A 15,887-nucleotide genomic window follows, 5' to 3' on the forward strand; every position below is an offset into this window, starting at 1 on the left:
GCTTTGTAAGGGAAAGCTTTATGGTTTGGGGGATTTATTCAGTTTGTTGGGTTCAGCAGCTGAATACATCAGCAGTGTGGTTGAGGTATATACTGTAGATTGGTCCCATCCTTCTGCTTTGAGTCCTGTTGATAGTGACCTTAAGTAAAGACATGTATGAGACAAAGTGGATGAACTTGTTTCCAGCATCTGTTGGTTAGATTTATCCGTGACTGATGGCGTATTTATGGGAAAATTAGTCAGAGAAAAGATGATGTCAAGACAAGCTGTGGCTATTGTTGATGACTGTTCTCAGTTGATTCTGCTGTCACTATATCAGAAGCGAAGAGAAAGAGTATGAAGCAAACAGACAAACAGAAAACTATGGAAGAAATAATTGAAGACAGATGTGGTGGCTCATGCCTGTAATCCCAGCACTTTGGGAGGCTGAGGCAGGCAGATCACTTGAGGTCAGGAGTCTGAGACCAGCCTGGCCAACATGGCAAAACCCCATCTCTACTAAAAATACAAAAATTAGCTGGGTGTGGTGGTGCATGCCTGTAATCCCAGCTACTTGGGAGGCTGAGGCAGGAGAATCATTTGAACCTGGGAGGCAGAGGTTGTAGTGAGCAGAGATCACACCACTGCACTCCAGTGAGGGTGACAGAGTGAAAGAAAGAAAAGAAAGAAAAGAAAGAAAAAGAAAGAAAGAAAGAGAGAGAGAGAAAGAAAGAGAGAGAAAGAAAGAAAGAAAGAAAGAAAGAGAAAGGAAGAAAGGAAAGAAACGAAAGAAAAGAAACGAAAGAAAAGAAGAAAGAAAATTTCTGGAAAAAAAAACCCCATAAACTTACACATTGAAGAAGCTCAGGGTTCCCACAGGATAAATGCTAAAGTAAACAAACACCAAAACAAAACCCCAAATCCCAAAATTATTAAAAAGTATCATAACCAAGCTTCTGAAAACTAAAAACAAAGAAAAAATTCTAATAGTAGCCAGAGAAAAATGCAACAATGATTCCAATGATTGCAGATTTCTCATTAAGAAACATGAGGGCTAAAAGGAAATGGAACAGCATTTGAGAATGCTGAAAGAACATTTAGTCCAGGATTCTATATCTACTCACATATTCTTTAGGCATGAAGGTTAAATAAAGGCATTCTCAGACAAAGGGAAACTGACATCATACTTATTCATGAAAGACTGTTTTCCCCCTGCGACCAGGAACAAAGTAAGCATGGCCACTCTCACCACTGCCACTTAATATCGTACTGGAATTCTAGCTAGTATAATAATAAATAAATAAATAGAGAAAGAGCTTGGAAAGGAAAAAATAAAATGGTTCATATTCACATATATATGATCGTCTACCTGGAAAATTCCATGGAACCTACAAAAAAATTAGAAATAATAAGTAAGTTTAATAAGGTTGAAGGATACAAGGTCACATGAAAATAAATCACATTTCTCTACACTAGCATTAAAAATTGGAAACAAATTAAAAAATACAATAGCCTCAAGAAATGAAATATCTAGGTATAAATTTAACAAAGCAGGTAGAAGATCTGTGTTCTGGAAATTATAAAACCTGATGGAAGTAAATATTTTGAAATGAAAGAAGACCTAAATAAATGAAGATACACATAGTTTCCATGGGTTGGAAAAATCATTACACTTAAGATACTATTCTCCCTAAATTGATCCATAGATTTAGTGCAATATCAATCAAATTCCAAGCAGGAATTTTGTAGATACAGAAAAACTTGTTCTAAAATGTATATCAAAAGGCAAAAAGATTAGAATAGCCAAACAGTTTTGAAAAAGAAGAGCAAAGTTGGGAGACTCATAACATCTGACTTTAAGAATTACTCTAAAGCTATAGTAATCAAAAAAGTGTGGTATTGTCATAGGAATAGACAAAGCAATGAACTAAATGTTTGTGTTCCCCCAAAACTCATAGGTTGATATTCTCACCCCAATATGATGGTATTAGGAGATCGGGCCTTTGGGATGAAATTAGGTCATGAGGGTGAAGCCCTTATGATTGGGATTAGTGCCCTTATAAAATGAACCTGCTCTCTCAGCCTTTTCTACCATGTGATATTACAAGGAGAAAACAGCAGTTTGCAACCCAGAATAAGTCCTTCACTAGAACCTAACCATGCTGGCACCCTGATTTCAGACATCCAGGCTTCAGAACTGCAAGAAATAAATTTCTGTTGTTTATAAGCCACTCAATCTATGGTACTTTGTTATAGTATCCTGGACTGACTGAAATATAGGCCTAGATCAATGGAACATTTTAGAAAGTCCAGAAAAACAGTCCAAACAAATATAACTAATTGATTTTTGAAAATGGCACAAACCATGAAGAATATACTTTTTCTGTGTCTTTTATTTGGGTCTTTTCCATAAATGGTATGATATTGGAACAATTTAACATCCATATGCAAAAAATAAAAAAACCCTTGAATTAAACCTCATATCTTATACCAAAATTAACTCAAAATGGACCATAGTTTCAAGATGTAAAATATAATATACGAAACTTTAGAAGAAAACATAAAAGAAAATCTTTATGACCTTTATGCAGAGAGTTTTCAAATTTGATACCAAAGCATAATTTATAACACACACACACAAATCAGAATTTATCAAAATTTAAAACTTTTCCTCAGTGAAAGACACTGCTAAAAGAATATAAAGTCAAACTATAAATGGGGAGAAAAGACAAATGTTGCAAATCATATGTTCAAAAAATGTCGTGTATCCAGAATGTATAAAGAAGTCTCAAAACTCGACAGTAAGGAACAGACAACCCAATAAAAATAAGCAAAATGTTTTCATAAACACTTTGCCAGAGAATAAATATGGATGTCAAATAAACTCAGGAAAAATTGTCAACAATAACCATTATAGAAATGTAAAGTAACACCACAATGAAATACCACTACATAGAATGGCTACAAAACAACTGATAATACCAAGTGCTGGTGAAGATTCAGAACAACTGCAATGCTCTTGCATTGCTCCTGGGAATGCAAAATGGTACAGCCATTCTGGAAAGCAGTTTGGCAGTGTCTTAGAAAGCTGAATGTAAACTTATCATATGACTAGCAACCCTACTTCTAGGTATTTACCCTAGAGAAATAAAATTTATGTTTACACCAAAGCCTACACAAGAATACTTATAGCAGTTGTATTTATAATTGGACCAAGCACTGGAAACCCAAATGTCCTCCAGCAGGTGAATGCATAAGCCAAGAGTGGTACATTCCTGCAATTGACTGTTAATCAGCTATGAAAAAGAATGAACTACTAATACACACAATGACAGATAAATCTCAAAATCTCAAAGGCATTTGCTAAGTGAATAAAGCCAGTCTCAAAAGGTTATATGCTGTGTTTCCACTTACATGACATTTTGCAAAGGCAAAGCTAGCAGCAGAGACCAGATCAGTGGTTGCTGGGGGCTACAAAAGGGAGGTAGGAATGACTACAAAGGAGGATCACAAGGGAGTTTTTTTGGTGAATAACATTCTGCATAGTTTTAGTATAAATGAATTTTATCATAATCTACTCTTCTGAATATTACCCATAAAATATACCATATATGATGAGAGAAAATGAGTATATGTGTCTGAGAAATAGAAATAGTTTCCATGAGTGTTAAAAATAATCCAAAATAAGAATCATATTTTATTTATTATTTATTATATGTATACATTAATATATACATTTTACATATTTATTTTCTCAAATTATACTGGACTTCATGTAATGATGAATTTGGTTTTAGTTCCTGAGTTTGATTTGGATGAGTGTTGCAGTGGGGAGCACGGGAGGTGTGAGCTTGGGGTGGTGCGAGCTTGGGGTGGTGCTGAAGGCAGTGACTGGGACATTTTAAGCTCAGGGTTGTGGTAATACATGTTCATGGTAATACATGTCTCTGATTTTTTAGACACCCCATCACAGAGGGTACAGTTTATTCTTGGAACCGAGGATGATGACGAGGAACACATTCCTCATGACCTTTTCACAGAACTGGATGAGATTTGTTGGCGTGAAGGTGAGGATGCTGAGTGGCGAGAAACAGCCAGGTGAGGATTTTTGTTAAAGGGTGAAGGTATACTAAAGAATTTTCATGTTACTAGAAAAAGAGATTTCTAATGCAATAATTTTGCAAACATCTCTGATTGCTGCTGATTTTAGAAGTTGCTCATCTAGCCTGAGCATATCCTATAACGGGATATGGGTCAGAAAGAAATCTGAAGGCAGTAATTACAGTAAACGGTGATGCAGAGCCAGCAACAGCTGCAGTCTTAAAGATAAACAGTAACATAATTTGTGTGTCATCAACAAAACAAAAGAAATCTAAAAGTAGTTTATTTCTATTTTTTCAGCTGCTGGCTTGCACCTAAATTTATGATAGTATATGATAACTTGAAAGTGGGCTTTTTTTAAAAGAAAGGGCAAATATTATGATAAGATGCTTTATGTACAGTCCTGGATTTCATGTGCTCTTTCATGAGGATAAAAATAATTTGTAATATGTTTCTAGGATATGCATACATTTAAGCATAGTGGTTTTTAAAAATATCTTTTAAAATCACTTTTTCTATCATTTGTAATTAAGATTTTTACATTGCTATATAATTGATAGAGTTCTGTAAAGTTGGAATTAAATTTTGTGTTTACTTTTCATTTATCCTTTCTGATTTGCTCAGTTAACAAACATTTATAGAGTGTCCATTATGTGCCAGGTGCAATGGATATGGCACAACAACAAAAATCTTAGATCTTGCCTTTAGGGATCTTGCAGTCTAATTTAGACAAGAAAACAAAGTTGTGAATGCTGTATAATGAAAGCTGTGATACAGGTGTGCACAAGAAACTGTGGGCACACCCAGGGTTGTCATTTACCCACTTTTTCACAAATTTTAATGTGACTACCAATCACCTGGAATGTTGTTTAAAATGTAGACTTAGTAGGCCTCAGGCATAGTCAGACCATGAGGATGTCATGTAAAGTGTTTTGGGTTTGAGAATCAAACTTTGAGTAGCAGTTATCTAAACCACGAGGTGAAAGAGAGGATCAGGGTAGCTTCCCTGGAGGAGGCGATTCTTGAGCTAGCTCTTGTGAGTTGGGTTGGAGTTAGCTAGGCGGAAAAGCAGAGGGGACAGTATTCTAGGCAGTGATAGCAGGACGTACTTAAATATATCATTGACACAGGTTTAGTGTTTATCTATTTATTTATTTATTTGTCTGAGACAGAGTCTCACTCTGTCCCCCAGGGTGGAGTGCAGTGACGAGATCTTGGCTCATTGCAACCTCTGCCTCCCTGGTTCAAGCCATTCTCCTGCTCCAGCCTCCCTAGTAGCTGGGACCACAGTCATCTGCCACCGCGCCCAGCTAATTTTTGTATTTTTAGTAGAGACAGGGTTTCACCATGTTGGCCAGGCTGGTCTCGAACTCCTGACCTCAAGTCCTCTACCTGCCTCAGCCTCCCAAAGTGCTGGGATTGCAGGTGTGAACCACCATGCCCCTGCTGACACAGGTTTTATTGTTTTGTTAGGCTATCTCTTCCACTGTAGGACAGCATTATTATTAGAAAGACTTTATCTTAAGCATATTTATTAGTGGTCCTCAGATTGCAATTGCTGTCTGAAAGCCACAGTAATTCCATTGGATCATGTTAAACTTGTAGCTGCATTTATTCATTGACTTTACTCAGTGTAGAAATAAATGCTCAATTATGAAAATGAATGTTGTGAATAACACTGGCCCAGTTAATTCTTGTTTGATATATTTTCAGTGGCCTTTACAGCTCTCCTTTATTTAAAAAACACTAAAAATGAGACAACCAAAATGGTTACCAACTAGTTTATCCTTATTAACATTTTAAAGTAAATAAAACTAATAACTGCCAGTATTTAAAATTCACAAGGTATAGGATGGCAGAAAAGTAAAAATACTTCTCTATGCTTATTCACAGTATCTCTTTTCAAAAGTAATCACTGTTAATCTTTTTTGTGCATCTTTCCCCCAAAATTTAATAGCTAAATCTGCATGTAAATATATGCCCTTTTAAATTTACACAATAGGGATTATATAATATACAGTGTTCATATCTTATCTTTTCCACTTAATATATTTGGAACATTTTCCATATCAGCAATTCAAATTTATATCATCTATTTGATGATTGCATTGCATTCAATTATATGGATGAACTTTCATTTATTTATTTATCAGTTAGTCTAGATAGACATTTAGGTTATTTTTTTTTCCATAAAAACCACTGCAGTGATTGCTCACATAAATATTTTGTCATTATTTTGTAGGTATTTCTGTAAAGTGAATTTCTGACAATGGCAACATATGTAGCAAAGAGAGCAGACATTTTTTCCTTTGATAAATACTGTAAACTTACCTTCATAAAATGTTTTTCTAATTTACACTTCTATCAACAGTGTATGAGAGTGCTTATTTCCTCCACATCCTTTCACAGTAAATTATCAAACTGCTTAAAATGTCTTTTCCAGTTTTATAAATAAAACATAAATCTCATTGTTTTAATTTGATTATTCAAATTATTAGTGAGGTACAACATCTTTTCATATGTTTTTATTTTTTTTATGGGAATGAACTATTCATTTCCTTTATTTGTTTTATATAAATCGTTCATTATTTTCTTTATTTGCCTTTTGGAACACTTTAAATTGGTGGCATGTTATTCAGTATGAACTAACCTTTTTAATAAAATAATTTACATAAGTTTCCTCATGATGTTTTGTATTGTAATACTTTAAATATAGACTTAAATTTAAAATAGTTTTTATTTAACCTGGTACATATTAAGATTAAGAGACTTCTACCTACTTTTTGTTCCAACTGCATCAAAAGCTACGTAGTAGTTTTAAAAATGTGTAATATATGTGCTTATCTTCTTTATTTGGTGACAGAAAGGGAATATAAGATCATTTTTTCCACAGATTAGTGATATAACTTGCTCTTTTATGATTTTGATAAGGAAGTTAAAGTTCCTCCCTCCCTGTTTAAGACCAGAAGCATCTGTCTGCCACGAGTTACAAGGAACAGATGTTCCTATGTGACTTGAAGGAAGGAGATCTGGTGATTGTGATGACTAGACAGCTCTGGTTAGTTAGAGTCTCTTTAACCTATTGCTAAGAAGTATTTTGTTGAAGCATTTCTTTTAGAGTTCCTTCTTTACCCTCATACTACATAATAGAGCTGAAAAGTAAAATTGGAATATATATTTGGGCAAGAGTAACTCACTTATTCTTATAGTGGTTGGTGATTTTTCATCTTACAGATCAAATAGTGACCCATTCATTTTAACCAATAATTTCTTGTAACTTGCCCACTCTCATAAAGCTAGGAGATTGCAGAAGCGATACTAGAATATAGCACTCTCACTTTGTTACAGTTGAGCAGGTAGGTTTTTGTTATGCTCTAATGGATTAACTCAATAACATGTTTGTCCTAAACCATCAAAATATATTGCTGTTGATTTATAAAGAATAAAAAAGATAGTCCATTTAATTATACACATTCTCTAATATTATTAGATGGACCTATGTTTGTAGCCAAGCTTCTAGAATCTAATGCATGCTATAGCTGTATGAGCTTCAGGGAGACATCTGATGAGCAATGGAAATAATAACAGATATTGAAGGGGAGGGTAGATGAATTTTAACTGAGACACAATGATTCAGGGAAGGGCAGAACGTATTTATTGAGGATTTTGAAAAGTAACAGGTTTTAAAGTGGCAGAAGTAATTTTGTTCTGATTGCCCGAATTCATCTAAAAACGCTAATTTTTGTTAATTCATGACTCCATCTGATTTTTCACATGCAATTTAATTCTAGAAAATCATTAGCATCACCATTTAAAGCACTTCTTTCTTTTGATTAGTATTCCAGATGGGATTAATAATTTTCTACCCTCACAGCAGAAACAAAAAGGATATTTTATCAGCTCATTCCACCTGTCATGTATCACATCTTGCATAATTTATGCCCACTGTCATTGCCAAGTAAAACTTAAGCAAAGTTTTAGATTTTGAAGCTAAATTTTTGAATCATAATTATTTAATAAATGTTTGTAAAAACCAGCTGTTCACTTTTAAAAACCCTAAAAGAAGCCATATGAAGAGACTAATGAAATCAACACAATTACAATGTCCTGCTTATAAATAACATGTAATGTTATTAATAGAAAAGTGAGCAAAGCTACCACAGCTGTGCAGTTGTGGCGACAACATGTTTGACTCACTGTAGTTACCCTTTATAAAAGCTTCCCACAAATGAACTCAGAAGAGGCAAAGCAGGGGGTAGCAGTTAGGCTTCTGATACATACATGGCAGAATAGAAAAGGATTATTACATCAAAACAATTTTATTGATGCTGTGAAGGCATTTGATATTCAAAATTAGTAACGGTTTAAGTCATCTGGATTTTTTACGGGAAAATAATGTGGATTAAGAACAGGTGTGAAAATAATATGGATTAAGAACAGTTAATGTCTGTAAACACTAGGTTTGGATGTATTTCATTTCCCCTTAAGATGACTATAGGTATTCTTTGATTACATGTTATTCTCTAGCTCCACCCCAGCCATGTCCCCCAACTATCCTAAAAGAGGATGTTTTTTTCTTGAGACATCCATTATTTCCCCAAAGGCTATAATTTTGGTTGATATAATAACTCCTTTTGGATGATAGACTTACTCTTTTTGTTTGGGTAGAATGAGAGGATTAAAAATCTTAGAAAAGTTAAACTGAGTTAGTGAGAATAGAACACCCAGAAAGAGTTAAGTTCTCTAGAAAAAACCTTCTCTAGAAGCACCTAATTGGCAGAATAATTTTATTCTGTATATTTTAATATGAGTATTGTAGAGGAGATTATAATAAACTTAATCCTCAAAGAATTCATGAAACACCTATTTAATGTTGCTTAGTGGAAAGAGACTCCAATGTGCTAATCTTGGATGAAAACAGATCCAGACATACTGAAGGAAATGAAAATAATCTTCTCAGGGTTTAAATCCACCCCTCTCTCCCCACAGAAAAGGTCGTGCAATTGGCCAACAGTTTTATTTATTTATTTTTTAGCATTATCCCTCACATCTCATTCATGCTTTGAAACTCTTGTTTGCTTTGGTTTGCTATTCAAACAAATGTCAGCAGAGTTTATTTGAAAACTGGAACAAATTGCAGCACTTTAGGTCATTAACTGCAATCAGACATTTTGCAACTGACGGTATATTCAGTGATTACAAATCTTGAAACAGTGTCTGGTGTGTTCCCAGATCTGTTCATGTCTATCTTTGAAGGATGAAATGGGATTTAAAAGAACAGAAAAGAGAGATATAGTTATGTATTTATGTGTATGTATTATTTTTAATAGTCTCTTTAACAATATTCATTTAAATATCTCATGTAAAGAATTGGCATCATTCTGGAGCTGGCATAGAGCACTGAATCTTGAAATGTTTAGTATCTTTAGTAACTTGATATTTGTAACATGTGGGCACCTTTTTATGGAAAGTACCTTCTGCCTCCTCCTATAATACTCATAAAACCTGTGGGTACATCAAACCATCCATGCATATAACTTATATTTGGTCATCTTAACTAACAAACTGTTTGGAACTCCCTGAAGTTCCAAACTCTCTGAAAAGAGCTCCATTCTTTTCTCAGAGAATTAAGCCCTCAACTTGAAGAAAATTATTCTAAAGGAAGGAAGAATAATTGGATTTTTTAAAATGTCATTTCAGACACATAAATCACTGGAACGGAATAGAGAACTAAGAAATAGACCAGCACAAGTAAAGCTTACTGATTTTTGACAAAAGACAAAAACTATTAAATGAAGGAAAAATAATCTTTTTGAAAAATAATGTTGGAGCAATTAGACACCTACAGGCAAAAAATTAGCCTTGATATAAACCTCACCAAGTACATAAAAATTAATTCAAAATAGTTTATAGATTTAAATTTGAAACATAAAGTCGTGAAATTTTTAGAAGAAAATATAAGATAAAATCTTCAGGACCTAGGGCTAGGTGGCAAGTTTTTAGACATAACACCAAAAGCGCAATTCGTAAAAGGAAATATTTATAGATTGAACTTTACCAAAATTAAAATGTTTGTGCTGTGAAAGATTCTGTTAAGTGGATGAAAAGGCAAGCTACAGACAGAAAGTATTTGTAAACCAGATATTCAACAAAAGTGTTATATGTAGAACATATAAAGAACTCTCAAAGTTCAACAGTATGAAAATAAATCAACTAGAAAAGTGGGCAAAAGGCACAAACAGACATTTCACCAAAGAAGAGATACATATGGCGAATAGCACATGGAAAAATGTTCAATATCATTAGTCATCAGGAAAATGCAAATTAGAACTGCTCTGAGATATTACTGCATACCTAATAGAATAATAAAAATGAAAAAATAGTCATAATAACAAATGTTGGTGAGGATTTGAAAAAACTAGATCTTTCATACATTGCTGGTGTGAATGTAAAATGGTAGAGCCATTTATGGAAAACAGTTTGACAGTTTCTGATAAAACTAAACATGCATTTACTATATGATCCAGCAATTGGACTCTTGGGCATTTATCCCAGAGAAATGAAAACATGTTCACACAAAGACCTCTGCATGAGTGTTCACAGCAAATTTATTTGTAATGGCAAAACCTGCAAACAACCTGAATGTCCCCCATGGGTGGCTGATTAAACAAACTGATACATCCATCTTTATAATGGAATATTACTCTGCAATAAAAAGGAACAAACTACTGATACACACAATAACTTGAATGTATATCAAGGGCATTATGCTTAGTAAAAAAGTGTCAATCTCAAAAGGTTGCAAACTATATGATTCCATTTATATAACACCCTCAAAATAACAAAAGTATGGTGATGAAGAATAGATTAGTGGTTTCCAGAGGGCAGAAATAGAGTGAGGATTGAGAATATAAAGGTGCAGCACAAGGGATTTCTTTTGTGGTGATGGAACAGCTTCGTATGTTGATTGTGGTAGAGGTTACATCTATCTATACATGGGATAAAAATGCATAGAATGGAGGCAGGGCATGGTGGCTCATGCCTGTAATCCCAGCACTTTGGGTGGTCAGCTAAGGCAGGAGGATTACTTGAGGCCAGGAGTTCAAGCCCAGCCTGGGTAACATAGTGAGACCCCCATCTCTATAAAAAAAATACACACAAAAAAAAAAGCCAGACATAGTACCTGGCTATGTAGTCCCAGCTACTTGGAAGGCTGAGGTGGAAGGATCATCTGAACCCAGGAGGTTGTGGCTGCAGTGAGCTGTGATTGCACCACAGCACTCCAGTCTGGATGACAGAGTGAGACTATGTCTCAAAAAAGTTTTTTTTAATGCATAGAACTGCACACACACACACATACACACACACACACACAGCAACACACAGAGCCCACATCTTATCAGTATTCTTTTTTTTTTTCTTTCCAACTTTTATTTTAGGTTCAAGAGGTATATGTGCAGGGTTGTTTCATGGGTAAATTGTGTGTTACAGGTTTGGTGTACAGATAATTTTGTCAGCTGTTAGGTAGTTTTTCAATCCTCCCACTCCTCCACCTTACCTGATAGATATTTTTTGTCACTGAATAGGTAGTTTTCGATCATCCCACTCTCCACCCTCAACTAGGCCTCAGTGTCTGTTGTTCCCTTCTTTGTGGTCCATGTGTATGAATGTTTAGCTCCCACTTGTAAAACTTGCAGTATTTGGTTTTCTGTTCCTGCATTAGTTCACTTAGGATAATGGCCTCTAGCTCTATTCATGTTGCTGCAAAGGCCATTGTCTCATTTTTTATAGCTGCATATTATTGCATGGTGTATATGTACTACATTTTCTTTATACAGTCCACTACTGGTAGGCACATAGGTTGATTCCATGTCTTTGCTATTGTGAATAGTGCTGCAATGAACATACATGTGCATGTGTCTCTATGGTAGAACGATTTATATTCCATTGGTTATATACTGAGTAATAGATTGCTGGGATGAATGATAGTTCTGTTTTAAGTTCTTTGAGAAATATCCAGACTGCTTTCCACAGTGGCTGAACTAATTTACATTCCCACCAGCAATGTATAAGCATTCTCCTTCCTCTGCAACCTCACCAGCTTCTGTTACTTTTGACTTTTTAGTAATAGCCATTCTGACTGGTGTGTGATGGTATCTCATTGTCGTTTTGGTTTACATTTCTGTAATGATTAGTGATACTGAGCATTTTTTCATATGCTTGTTGCTACTTGTATTAGTATGTCTTCTTTTGAGAAGTGTCTGTTAATGTCTTTTGCCCACTTTTTAAATAGGGTTGTTTGTTTTTTGCTTGTTGATTTATTTGAGTTACTTAAAGATTCTGGATATTAAACCTTAGTCAGATGCATAGTTTGCAAACATTTTCTCCTACTCTGTAGGTTGTTTACTCTGTTGATAGTTTCTTTCACTGTGCAAAAGCTCTTTAGGTCAATTAAATTCCACTTGTCAATTTTTGTTTTTGTTGCAATTGCTTTTGGCATCTTCATCATGAAGTCTTTTCTTTGGCTGATGTCCAGAATGGTATTTCCTGGATTTTCTTCTAGAGTTTTTATAGTTTTTGGCCTTACATTTAAGTCTTTAATTCATCTTGAGTTGACTTATGTATATGGTGAAATGTAGGGGTCCCGTTTCAATCTTCTGCATATGGCTAGTCAGTTATCCCAGCAGCATTTATTGAGTAGGGAGTCCTTTCCTCATTGCTTATTTTTATTGGCTTTCTTGAAGATCAGATGGTTCTACATATGTGGCTCTATTTCTGGGTAATTAACCTGTTCCATTGGTCTATGTGTCTGTTTTTATACTGGTACCATGCTGTTTTGGTTACTGTAGCCTTGTAGTATAGTTTGAAGTCAGGTAGTGTGATGCCTCCAGCTTCATTCTTTTTGTTCAGGATCACTTTGGCTATTTGGGATCTTTTTTGGTTCCATACGAATTTTAGAATTTTTTTCTAATTTTGAAAAATGTGCACATTTTTTCTAATTTTGTAAAAATGTTATTGGTAGGTTGATAGGAATAGCACTGAATCTGTAAATTGCTTTGGGCAGTATGCCACTTTAATTTTGATTTTTTTCATATCCATGAGCATGGAATGTTTTTCCATTTGTTTGTGTCATCTCTGATTTATTTCAGCAGTGTCTTGTAATTCTCGTTGCAGAGATCTTTTACGTCCCTGTTTAGTTGTATTCCTAGGTATTTTATGATTTTCATGGCTATTGTGAATGGGATTGCATTCTTGATTTAGCTCTCAGCTTGAATGTTATTGGTGTATATAAACATATACCATTTGCATATTGATTTTTGTATCCTAAAACTTTGATGAAGTTGTTTAGCAGACCTAGGAGCCTCGGGCAGAGATTATGGTTTTCCTAGGTATAGTATCATATCATTTGCGAAGAGAGATGGTTTGACTTCCTCTTTCTCTATCTGGATGGCTTTTGTTTTTTATTCTTTTCTGCTTCTCTGGTTAGGACTTCCAGGACTTATGTTGAATAAGGGTGGTGAGAGTGGGCATCCTTGTCTTGTACCAGTTTTCAAGGAGAATGCTTTCAGCTTTTGCCCATTCAGTATGATGTTGGCTGTAGGTTTGTTGTAGATAACACTTATTATTTTGAGGTGTACACCTTCAATGCCTAGTTTTTTGAGGGTTTCAAACATGAGGGGATATTTAATTTTATCAAAAGCCTTTTCTGCATCTTCTGAGATGATCATGTGGTTTTTGTTTTTAGTTCTGTTTATGTAATAAATAACATTTATTGATTTGCATATGTTGAACCAAACTTGCCTCCCAGGAATAAAGCCTATTTGATCATGGTGGATTAGCTTTTTGATGTGCTGCTGGATTTGGTTTGCTAGTATTTTGTGGAGGATTTTTGCATCTGTGTTCATCAGGGATATTGGTCTGAAGATTTTTTGTTGTGTATCTGCCTGGTTTTAGTATGAGAATGATGCTGGCCTCATAGAATGAATTGGAGAGGAGCCCCTCCTCCTTGTTTTTTGGAATAGTTTCAGTATCCGTTCTTCTTTACACATCTGGTAGAATTTGGCTGTGACTCCATCTGATCCAAGGCTTTTTTCTGGTTGATAGGTTTTTTTTATTACTGATTCAAGTTTGGAACTCATTATTGGTGTGTTCATGGTTTCAATTTCTTTCTGGTTAGGCCAGGTACAGGGCTCACACCTCTAATTCCAGCACTTTGGGAGGTTGAGGTGGGTGGATCACTTGAGCCCAGACATTTGAGACCAGCTTGGCCAAAATGGCGAAACCCTGTCTCTACTAAAACTACAAAAAAATTAGCTAGACACAGTGGTGTGCGCCTGTAGTCCCAGCTACTTGTGATGTGAGGCAGGAGAATCACTTGAGTGCAGGAACAGAGGTTGCAGTGAGTCAAGATTGTGCCACTGCACTCCAGTCTGGGTGACAGAGCAAGACTCTGTCTCAAAAAAATAAAATAAAATAAAATAAAAATAATTTATTTCTGGTTTAATCTTGGGCAATTGAATATTCCCAGGAATTTATCCATTTCTTCTAGCTTTTCTAGTTTGTGAGCACAGAGGTGTTCTTAGGTCTCTTAGGGTTTTTGTATTTCTGTCGGGTTAGTAGTAATGTCTCCTTTGTTTTCTGATTGTGTTTATCTTTATCTTCTCCCTTTAAAAAAATTAGTATAGCTAATAGTATATCAATGTTATTTATTCTTTCAAAGAGCCAAGTCTTGGTTTTGTTGATCTTTTATGTGATTTTTCTCATCTCCATTTTATTCTGTTCAGCTATATTTTGGTTATTTCTTTTCTTCTGTTATATTTGGGATTGGTTGGCTTTTGTTTTTCAAATTCCTTCAAGTGTAATGTTAGGTTGTTAACTTAAGTTGTAAGTTTTTCTTTTTTATGTCAACATTTAGCAGTATAAACTTTCCTCTCAACACTGCTTTTGCCCTGTCCCAGAGATTCTAGTATGTTGTATCTTTGTTTTCATTAGTTTCAAGGAATTTCTCGGTTTCTACCTTTACTTCATTGTTTACCCAAATCATTCAGGAGTAGGTTGTTTAGTTTCCGTGTAATTGTATGCTTTTGAGAGATCTTCTTGATATTGATTTTATTTTTATTTTTATTGTTCTGAGAGTATGTTTGGTATGATTTTGGTTTTTTAAAATTTGTTGAGAATTGCTTTATGGCTAAGTATGTGGTCAATTTTAGAATATGTGCCATCTGCAGATGAAAAGAATGTATATTCTGTTTTTGTTGGGTGGAGTGTTCTGTAGATGTCTGTTAGGTTCATTTGGTCAAGTGTTAAGTTTAGGTCCCAAATATCTCTTGTTAGTATTCTGCCTCAGTGATCTGTCCAATGCCATCAGTAGGGTGTTGAAGTCTTCCACGATTATATTGCCATTATCTAAGTCTCTTCCTAAGTCTCTAAAAACTTGTTTTATGAATCTGGGTGTTCCAGTATTGGGTGCATATATATTTAGGATAGTTAAGTCTTCTTGTTTAATTGAACACTTTATTTTTATGTAATCCTCTTCTTTTTACTTTCTGAATGTTTTTGGTTTAAAGTCATTTTTTTCTGAAATAAAAACAGCAACCCCTTTTTAGCATTCTTAAAATTTAAAATTTTACTTTCAAAGGAGCCAAGATGAAATGATTTAGATGCTTTGTCACTTATTTAGTCATCTTCACTGTTATCCAGAAGTAAATTTTAACTATAAATTTTATTATAAGAAAGGGTTTTATCATTCTATATAGATCAAGAGGCCCAGGAGTATTTTAAAAGTGAATTTGTTATTAATGTTATTA

General features: G+C 34.6%; 1 protein-coding gene across 6 annotated transcripts in view; it reads left to right on the forward strand.

Moving 5' to 3' along the window:
- Nucleotides 1–15,887, forward strand: part of SLC4A10 (solute carrier family 4 member 10) — a 477,442-nt gene that overhangs the window by 328,371 nt on the left and 133,184 nt on the right. For all 6 annotated transcript variants that reach the window (XM_055108674.1, XM_014343995.5, XM_024927814.3 and 3 more), the window contains one exon: nucleotides 3,939–4,077. In XM_055108674.1, coding sequence (XP_054964649.1) covers nucleotides 3,939–4,077 — 139 coding nt within the window. The remainder of the gene's footprint in view (nucleotides 1–3,938; nucleotides 4,078–15,887) is intronic.

Source organism: Pan paniscus, chromosome 13 (genome assembly GCF_029289425.2).
Source record: "Pan paniscus chromosome 13, NHGRI_mPanPan1-v2.0_pri, whole genome shotgun sequence".
Taxonomy (NCBI): domain Eukaryota; kingdom Metazoa; phylum Chordata; class Mammalia; order Primates; family Hominidae; genus Pan; species Pan paniscus.